The following is a 10,534-nucleotide window of genomic DNA, read 5'->3' on the forward strand; positions in this document are numbered from 1 at the left end:
CAACCCAAAGAGTGTCCCACAATGACTAATTCAAATTCGCGAGTACCCCTTTCAGGATTGTGAGCCCAAGCCCGTTCAACTAATTGTTCCTCATCCAATATTTCCAAAATGTACTGAGCCGCTTGAACCATTCCTTTATGACCCAACCAATCTTCTTTGGGTGGGTTTAAAGGTAACGTTTCACCTTCAGCATTCAAATCTGTTAGAATATCCTACAACAAAATGTAGCTGTAAGCAATATGGTTGAATTTTTGTGACAACATGGTATGTGATTAGTCATAGATCAGCCTTATGGAAATAATAAATAGGCAAATGTTAAAAAGAAGAGTATTTAAGAGCTAGAATAAAATTTGAGAGAATATAAAAGAAAATATGAATAGAGTAGAATACAATATCAAGAATGTATTCTAAAACAAAAGTAAGATAATTACAAGAAGTTCTAAACTAAATAAATGATGGAAAAAATGGTGAAAAGCCATTGAAATAAAGAAAAACTATGATGATACACCTAAATTTCCTGTTCCAGACTTATAAAAAGATTGAATTAATTATATTTATGAAAGAAATGATTATAGAAGAGGGTTAATGACTGACAAGTAAATTATGGATAAATTTCAAGTAACAACTAGGGGGTCATCATAATATCTCATATTTTTTTTTAGTTTAAAAAATGTTCCTATACTTTTGCTACCCAAATATTGAAGAAAACAATATTTTTATTGAAAAAAAATTCGTTTATTTTGAAATGACTTACCTTCATGGAAAGAGTGCCTCGAATACTTATCACAATTTTTTTTCTACCGTAATCTAAAGCTACAAAGAACGGTGTCTGGCCTATGTCTACGTGGTAAGTAGCATAAATAATTTCGATATCTCCGACTATACTTAATTTTTCAGTTGCAGCATAATTACAATGACAACAGTTATCGTCGACTATCTGCGGAGATGTATTATGTCTAATAGGAACACAACAACAACACCTGAAACAACAAATAAAACAAAAGAAAATTTTAAGTGCGCGTGTCGAAACGGCGGTATCTAAATACCTCAGACTAGGACACAGTTTACACATTCCTAATGGGTTATTTATTATGAAGACTGGCCAACCGTATGCTTTGACAGCGAAGTGAGCGAAATGGATCACCGATTGAAACAGTTCTAGATCCGCGCCTTCTTCATGTAAAGATAGAAACTGCGTTGACGGCGTGATAGCCACTCCAGATAGAAACTCGTAAGTGTCGTTCTTGCGCTGAAAAGACATTAATTCTTCAATATAGTTATTTTTTCAGATTTGTGATAGATTTTTATGACACTTCAAGTTTCACTGTACCAGATGATGAAAAGAAAAAAAATTGTGAGGAAAATTGACTATTTTTGGGTTAAAAAGAAATTATAATAATTGCAAGAAATTCGAGCTTTTAAAAACTGCACCTGCCTTGAAATTTTTTGAAATCTTCACATTACCGACCAAATGTGGACTATAATTATTGCAATATTATGGTAAGTATTGTTTTTGCTCTGAAAAGACGTTAATTTAGAGAACAGCATCGGAATAACAGGAAGTGACAGAATGTTTAGTTCTGTATGAAAAAGTTACCTGGAAATACCTGAATAGATAAAAATGATCAAAAACAGACAGCAACTAAAAGAAAAATGACCAAAGTGGTAAAGAAGTAGGGGAAAGATTGAAATTTGTACGATTACGTGAGGATACCTAGAAAGATTCAATGATAGAAGGTAATCACTTACAGGAGCCTTCCCCTCCAGATATTCCGACAGATGGTGGAGATACACAAAATAAACATACGATTTAAAAATCAATATTCAAATTGACACTTGACAAATATTGAGTTTATCGATTCTGGTTGCTATTCAAATTTTTGTGAATTGGTTAGATTATGAATGACGGTAAATTTTCATAGGTTAGAATAGATTGGGATGTTATCCTTGAAATTCTATAAATCTTCGTATTACCGACCAAGTTTCCACTACATATATTGAAATATTAACGATTTTCTTTTGTTAACAATGACTTACAACATGTATTGTTCCTTTTGAAACCACCCAGGATGGTTACAATGTTAAATTTCTCAATTTTCAAGAACAATGGAAGAAGGATTGCAGTATTGTCGAAAACTTTCTTTAAATTAAATGAGAGTTTTTGAAAATTCGAGCTTTTAACGACTTGACCTGCCTTGAAATTCTGCTCTTATTAAAATTGAAAACGAAGAATAAAAAAAATATATACACGCTTCTATTTTTTGGTGATTTCTGGTAGAATTAACAATTACTTTTCAATTTTTTGAGGCTATATAATAAAAACAGCATTTTTACTATGTAAGGACAACATTTTTTGAAAATTTCTTCATAAACTTTTTTTAAATTATCATTTAGTTTGATTTGTGGTTATTCGTTCAAGAAAAGATCACAATATCGCTCCTCACCTGTTCTACTATCGCTTTTCGTTCGATTTTTTGGAATTTTCGTAGTAATACTAAACCCACAATGACGTCAGAAGGTACTACATCTAAATCTCTAAAAAAATCCGATAATAATCTTGCGATATCGGTAAAAGAATTCCTATTTCTATCGGACGTTGAACAACAAAATAGAAAACGGCATCTATTATGCCAACTGTCTTGATAAGCTCTAAGAACTTTTCTGAAAAATGAAAAAATTACATTCTAGGTATAGGTTGTATACTATAAAAATCGTTACCCGTCACGGGTGTCAAGTCAGATTTGTACAACATTACCAAACTTTGGAAGTATTAACGTAATATAAAACAATGAGGTTATGTTCATATTTAATATCAAAAAACAACATTAATGAGTAATAAAAATTTGATCTTAGTAGTTTAAGAGAAATAATCTGTATATTTTCTATATTGTCTGTTACTTTAGAAATTCCAATAATTAACAGGAAATTTGACTTAAATAATGGTAGAAAAAATCATATTTTATTTTTTTTTCAATATTTTTATACACCCAAATTTACTAGTAGATTATATCTTGTTTTCCAACCTCATAAATCTTAAAAATAATAAAAATTTACAATATTGTAAAAAAACACAAAAAAATTGAATTTTTTAAACAAATAAACGTGCTTTGTGGTATATTTTCAATTAGCTAATTTCCCCAGAAGACTTAGGAAAAAATCCACGAGAGGCATCACTACTGGGGGAGTACATATATTTTGATTACGAGTAACGTTAAACCCATACCATTTGACTGAAATAAATAAATTAAAGTAAACAAACAAATTATTCTGCCTAATAAATATTATGCTTTCATTAAGAAAAAGATATTTAACGATTAAAAAATATTTGTGGGTGTTAAACGTTAATTTAAATCGAATAAAACGCAAATCAGTTACCAGCAACTGTTATTTATATTAGTAACTGTCGATTTTGTAAGGTTATGGCCCAAGATTGTACTTTTAATACCTAAAACAGCCAAACCACAACATTTTGTAAAATTATAGTCCAATTTTAGACGTTTAATACCTAAAACAGGCAAAACCCAACATTTTGTAAGGTTATGTTCTACAATAGAACTTTTAAAACCAAAAACAGCCAAACACAGCATGCAAACATGATTTTATTTTCGCTTTTAGTTCAACATCTTCTGTTAACTTCAATTTTATTATCTAATTATAACGTTAAATCAAAATAAATACACCCCCTACTGATGCTGCCTCTAAAAGATCTTTTTTAAGAGAAAACTAATTGAAATAATTAAATCCTCATACCTCTGTCTCCAATTCCTCGTACTACCTGATCTTTTGTACTGAAACTTGGATTCCGATTCCCTCATTGACCTTTGGTACTGTTTCATTTTGACCCATGAGCGTCCAGCGCTATCGTAAGTACACCAAACGGTTATTATCACTGAGAAAAGGATGCACCAATTGAAAACTACCATAACTAGAAACAATTATGTAAAAAATAATTTTTAATTTATTATATATGTGTTTTAATGTTTACCTAAAACAATTTCCTTGGCGTTATCTATTGGACATTCTAAATAATATTTTACTAACCAGGCTATTCCTGCTGATAACCAAGCAGCTTCTACTAGCATCACAGCTAGGAGAAAAAAAGATCTGTATATTCAGTTTTAGTAGACAAAAGATAAAAAATAATTTAAATAAATGTTTTGTTGAGAAAAAGTAAACGAAAAGTGAAGCTATACTTCCGAAACTGTCCGGCTTATTATTATAATGAATCCACGTTAGTTTAGCGTTTTCGAAATTGTGAAATCCATTTATCGAGATCCAGTTGTCTGAATTATTTCCAGTTTTATCAATAACTGGATTTGTTGGCTTTCAGTTCAACTGGAATTGTGAATTGAACCAAAGGTTTAATTTTGGAGGTAAATTTTTAAAAGATGGGGGCTTGACAGGAAAGGAGAACAGTACAAAAAAAGTAAAAAATAATTGTTGACATTTTTATTTCAAATTTTATATACATTCGAATTGGGAAATGTCTATGTTAAACCAAAAGCGATGAACGGATGTATGTTTTGATAAGGTTATGTTTACTTTAAGTAAGGTTAGGTTTACTCTAGCTTAGGTTAGGTTATCTTAATCAGCTGATAACTTGAGAAAGTTATTTTTCTATGTACTACGATATGTTTTCATAATCTAGAAGAACTGCTATTTCTTGTAATTCATAAATCCAGTTTCAAAAAAGCGAACCAGTCAACAAATCCAATCATAGGTAAAACAGGAAGTATTTATTTCCGCCACATGAGACCGCATTAAATGGATTCTGCTATCTAGAAAACGCCAAATTAGCATGTTTTATTGTGATTCTAAGCCGAGCAGATAATTTGAAGTATTTCCAAAAGTGGTAAACTGATAATTTACGGAGAGTATTATAAGAATAATGTGGTAAATCCCAAAAAAAGTAATTGAAACAAATTCCATAAAAATAAAGAAGAAAATCAAATAATATTAACAAAGGTTCTAGTTAACCAAGGTTTGGGAAAGATTCCATATGATATTAAATGAAAAAAAAAACATATTAGATGAAGACGCAGCAAAGAAAGTAAAGCTCAAACACCACGATGACAAAAAAATGAAAAATGGTGCAATCAATGACTGCTTACTTAGTCTGAGGTAGAGTATATACTGCATAGAGGCCCTTTTGCCTGTATCTAGAATGCTTCCACGCATGGCCACTACGCAGATGACGAGTTCGATGAGCATAGAAAATATTAATATGACTAGATATCCGATAATCAGACACCATAGTAAAAAAATAGAATAAACGCTTCTGTCGTAATTTACTAGGGAGAGTATCACACTCAGTATAATGGTCCTGAAACAAAAATACTATAGAATATCACAAGACAATTCTAAAATAGTTTATTAAAGTGTCTTCCTACACTTTATTTTACTTAATCTTTGATCATATTTCCAGAAAAACTCATTTAAGTGTTTTCACTTTACATCTGTGGTGAACTCTGTGTTTACAACGTTACCAAACTCTCTTTACCACTCACTAACAATGGTTATAGGTAGTTTAATTCAACCAGAATCCAGAGACAATTTAAAATATTTTAGAAAAGTGTCTTCCTACACTTTATTTTACTTAATCTTCAGTCATATTACCAAAAATACTTATTTTTAAGTATTTTTAACATATTCTGACAATATTGTTTAGTTAAATTTGACGCCTATGCTGAACTCTGTATTTACAACGTTGCCAAACTCTCTACCACTTTCTAACAATGGTTTTGGGTGGTTCAATTTAACTAGAATCCAAAGACAATTCGAAATATTTTAGTAAAGTGTGTCCATACACTTTATTTTACTTAATCTTCGGTCATATTATTTTATATTTTACAAGTATTTTTACCATATTCTGACAATACTGTTTAGTTTAAACCTTCATTCCACACAAAAAATACCTACATTTAGAGACTTTTTGGTCTTTCTGTAAGCCGGTTTCCATTCTGTTTTTTATTTTTTCAACTGCACTATTATTTTTCTTCCGTTTCATGTATCCTGCTATCTTATTTGATACAAATCCATAAATCTGCCTAATGTTTTTGGCCCATATATTATCATATTAAGTTTTTCTTCATAATTTTTTGCTCTTCCATATTGCAACAAGTCACATTCACTCTATTATAGTATATTGCTATTCAGTTCAAGAACTAGAAAATCTCGAAAAAATTTATTTATTTGGCATCTACCTAATTTATTACATATTGCGCTGGACTGAATACAGTAAACTTCACCAATAAAACATGCAACTGTTTTAAACCGCTTTGATTATAACGTGCATCATCGCATCTCATGGAAAGAGCTGCAACAATGTGAATCGAAAGGTAGGTGGGTTACCTAATTGGTCGATTTTACGTTGTTGTTTTTCAAGGTAGGTACTACAATCTAATGGAAGCTTAAGAATTAACATTGTAGACAGCTCGTTGAGACAGGAACTGAGAGAAAGGGAGCCAAGCTACACGACAGTGTCACGAAATCCCGCCTAACATCGTTCCTAGCATCTGCAACTCCTTGTGAAAGCTACATAATATAAATTGTATTTAGATTATTATTATCATTTTATTTAGTTTTCTTGAGATCTCTACAGCGCTTATGCGCTAGCCGCCTCTAATAGTACTAAATAAGGGTATTGATATGACAGTCTTTAATTTTTTATATGCCTATTGATCAATGTTTTCAAAAAATACTGTTTTTATTAATTTATTTTTTCGTACTTACAAAGACGTAAAAGAAACTAAAATATCTTCCAACTTAGTTGTATAGTCAGTATGTGTCCTTATTTTTTTAAAAACAACAATAAGCTAGATATCTGAATATATAATTGCTGGTTCAGTATGGTGGGAATCTATTTTGAATTATTCCATTCATAAACATATTCTTCTAGACCCTAATAAATTTTGTATTTCGTACTATTAATTTTCACATGAATTTATAGAGACATTTTCAGAGATCTTATAAATCAAATTTACTCACCATATCAAATGTACAGTAGAAAGAAACACTCCAGGTACAACCAAATCATCTGAACCAACACTCCATCGTCTTCTAAATACCACCAGCCCTGGCATATCCGTAAGTAATACTCAATGTTATTCCTCTGTTTTTTGATATTTCAATTTTGAATTGTCTGTGAATAAATATAATCGAAATTCAACTTTGCTGCGAAGCATGATTATATTGTACCAACGTTACAAGGGAACTGTAACAGTTTAGAAGTAAAGTTTCATTTTGTGAGCTACAGGCACCCACATACCAGTCGTACACATTAAATTTCCAGAGAAGTATCTACAAAAAAATATATAAAATAATTAAACCAAACCTAGTTATTTAAAAATAACTACGATAATTCCCGCATCTAATACATCTAATTATTTATCATAATGTTCTACATTATATTTAGGACATTTAGAATTGTATGTATAATATTCAGTAATAAAAACTGTTATTTGATGCTTTCTAATAGAAATTTATTGAACTCCCCCTGTAACTGTTGAAAAATTATATGGGACAAGCACATCTGTTATTAAAATTCCGTTATCCAATATTCCTGCATTAAATCAACATAATTTGCCGAATAAATAAGGGAAGTTCAAAGATATACCTTTTCGTGACAATAGCGGCTTTGAAGTGCCACTCTATTTAATTGAAGTGCTTCATATCAACCGTTTTTCCCGTTTAATCTGATAAAAAAATATTATTCAACCCAATTATCACGAACATACGAAAATAAATATCTAAAAACCTATAACCATCACCAATGAGCTAAAAAAATCTATTATAACATCAAAAAATGCCTATACGGATATAGTTATAAAAATTAAAATGTCTATAATCACCATTTCTACGCAAATTATAATGAAAAAATCACAAGTACGATGTAAATTGATTATATAAACAAAAATTTATTTGCATATCTTCCTCCCCCCGTAAATGTTAATTCGTAAAAAAATAACACAATGGAAATGCGTTTTTCGCTATAGAAAGTGCAAACTTGATGCTAATAAAATGCAAACATTCCAAAAAACAGAATCGGATTATTATTTCGACTTAATTAAAATGAGATGTTTGAATACTTTTTATAATGTAAATTCGTATTGACTGTGTTAAAATAATCGCCTTGAATAAACATTCTAAACAGCGGATATTTTTTTATCTTTACCAAAACAGGGAATTCTAATCTAACCTTCCGGATAGATTAGTTAAAAATGTACGACTATCTAACTTAACCTAATCAAATCAATTTCTCAATTTTTTGCAAACTAGCCGATCCCACACCTGTTTTGACATACTAAAATATTTTTACTCCCGTAAGAAATTGCTATAAAATGTATGGGTTTAATTAATAACCAACCGTGAAAAATAGTTAAATAAACATTTGCTATCTATTTAACTTTATTCTATACGTTTATTTTTTTTAGGTTAACCAGTCTATTTTATCGAATTCGAAATGCGCGTAAACGAAAGAATTTATTAGACGTTTTCAAAATAAATTCCAGTATCCTATTGATCTTCGTCTAAAATAACTTCTCAGCTTCACTTAAGAAGTAAGCCACCTGCTTATTACAAGGCCTGTTTACCTAAATACCTCCGTGACCTATTTACAAATATTTCTAAATATGCTTGACATTCACAACTTTTCAACTTACTAGGTACAATCGTCTGTGTAGATTTTATCGACTTTTATTTCTACACACAAGCATTACACCCACAAAGCATTTATTTAGATCAGCACATAATCTTTAGGATTCGTAAAAATAAATAAAATAAACATTCTAACAAGTCATAACAAAACAGTAGGTATCCAATACTAATTATTTATGTAAAGATATTGCACATGATTAGCTCTATTGCAGACGTTGCTGACTAATTAATTAGATTTGCAATATTGTATCAATTCTTAAACTACTCACCAATAAATATTTAATAAATAAATACCACACATTGTTTTAACACCACCATTAACTCAATATTATAATACCACTGTTAGAGTTGTGTTTCTAAATATAAAAAAACTTTTTCATTAAAGATTCTGATAAAATGAAGGCACACACATAATCTGACATATTTTCGTAAAAGCAAAATAATGTTAATTGATCTTGATCACTTCATAATTAATGTAAATGAATTGGTTTCGTAATATACAAAAAAGTAGACAGATCTTGAATCCTCAGTGAAATAACATTTTCCACGAACGCAATATTTAAGAGGGCGAGATTTTAAAGATACCTCTGATTTTGTTGGGTGAGATATTTTCAACGATCGACGAATACTAGTACGCGGTGTTGCCAAATCAATAAACAAGCATCCAAGCATAGTCGAATTTATGTATGTGTTGTTATTTTGGAACTAGTGAACTCCGACCTTTAATAAAATAGTCGATAACGTTACTAAGAGATATAAAAAATGCAATACAGATTTGTATGGCGGGTTACGTAACTAGTAGAATGGAACTCGAACCTTCTTAAAATATCCGAGATGTAATGTAATGAAAACTTTATATTAAAAACATGATGTGTAATTATTTCACTGAAAAATGTGAATAATTTTAGAGTTTCGTGGTCCTGACATCTTAATGTTCCTCAAGAGGGACAGATGGATTCAATTTTTTATTACTAAAGTCTATTTTTATTCACCTATTATCTTTTTAACAACTGGAGATAAGAAGTGCAACTTTTTCAGACTTTACATTACTTACCGCTCTCAAAACTAACTGTTTCACATAACTCATTTTTAAAGAATTTCTCTTCCATAATTATTCTATAAATTCACTATATCATAAACACTTTTACATTTACGAGGTCCTTCAAAAATTTCCATAATCACAATAGACTGCACACTTGCACCTTGCAAGCTGCAACTAAACTAAACTGTTAATAATACACAACCTGGATCTCCTAATCAAATGGAAAAGCCTAAAATCGTATTCTCGGTGACAATTGTTGTGAAGAGATTCTTGGAATTGAAATGAAATAAAATTTCTAACCTTTATTGACAAATAGGTACTTATTGAAAAAGAAATCTTATGATACGGTTCTGTAATCTTCAATACACAGGGCTTTTGGCCACTCCAAACACTTTTCTGTTGTTCTGTAGGTATAGATTATGGTTAGATTAGACCGATAAAAGACGAAACACTTGTATTAGCTCAGGCACAATTATGAAAATTTTAGGAAATATTTAGTTTATTTTTTAATAATATATAGTACTTGCATTAGAAATTAGGTTATATTATTCGCTCCTACATAAATTGGTACTCACGTATTTCTTCATGTATTGACCATGAAATGTGAATTTGCTAACAGGAAACGTCTTCAAAATAAGAGAAACGAAAATGTAATGTAAAGTCGTTCCCTTGCACTCGCATATACCAATAAAAGTGTCTTTTCATATGTTACTTACAATTAATTTATACAATAACGTTTCTTCAATATTTATTAATAAATTTCGAAATACAATATACAAAGTTTGTATAATGAAGTTATAAATATTATTTTCATAATTATTTACACTCCCAAATATA

General features: G+C 30.1%; 1 protein-coding gene across 7 annotated transcripts in view; it reads right to left on the reverse strand.

The window, feature by feature from the left end:
• Positions 1-9,288, reverse strand: part of LOC130443141 (diacylglycerol lipase-alpha) — a 31,746-nt gene extending 22,458 nt beyond the window's left edge. For 3 of the 7 annotated variants that reach the window (XM_056777627.1, XM_056777628.1, XM_056777632.1), the window contains exons 1-8: positions 8,661-8,783; positions 6,988-7,299; positions 5,112-5,323; positions 3,986-4,087; positions 3,751-3,925; positions 2,445-2,661; positions 755-1,249; positions 5-212 (exon numbers count right to left, since the gene is read on the reverse strand). In XM_056777627.1, coding sequence (XP_056633605.1) covers positions 5-212; positions 755-1,249; positions 2,445-2,661; positions 3,751-3,925; positions 3,986-4,087; positions 5,112-5,323; positions 6,988-7,082 — 1,504 coding nt within the window. In that variant the 5' untranslated portion in view covers positions 7,083-7,299; positions 8,661-8,783. Of the gene's footprint in view, positions 1-4; positions 213-754; positions 1,250-2,444; positions 2,662-3,750; positions 3,926-3,985; positions 4,088-5,111; positions 5,324-6,987; positions 7,300-8,660; positions 8,784-8,924 lie in introns of those variants that run through there. The other 4 variants (XM_056777631.1, XM_056777630.1, XM_056777629.1 and 1 more) reach the window with 4 other exon arrangements.
• Between the last annotated feature and the right edge of the window lie 1,246 nt (positions 9,289-10,534).

This window comes from Diorhabda sublineata, chromosome 4 (genome assembly GCF_026230105.1).
Source record: "Diorhabda sublineata isolate icDioSubl1.1 chromosome 4, icDioSubl1.1, whole genome shotgun sequence".
Lineage (NCBI taxonomy): Eukaryota > Metazoa > Arthropoda > Insecta > Coleoptera > Chrysomelidae > Diorhabda > Diorhabda sublineata.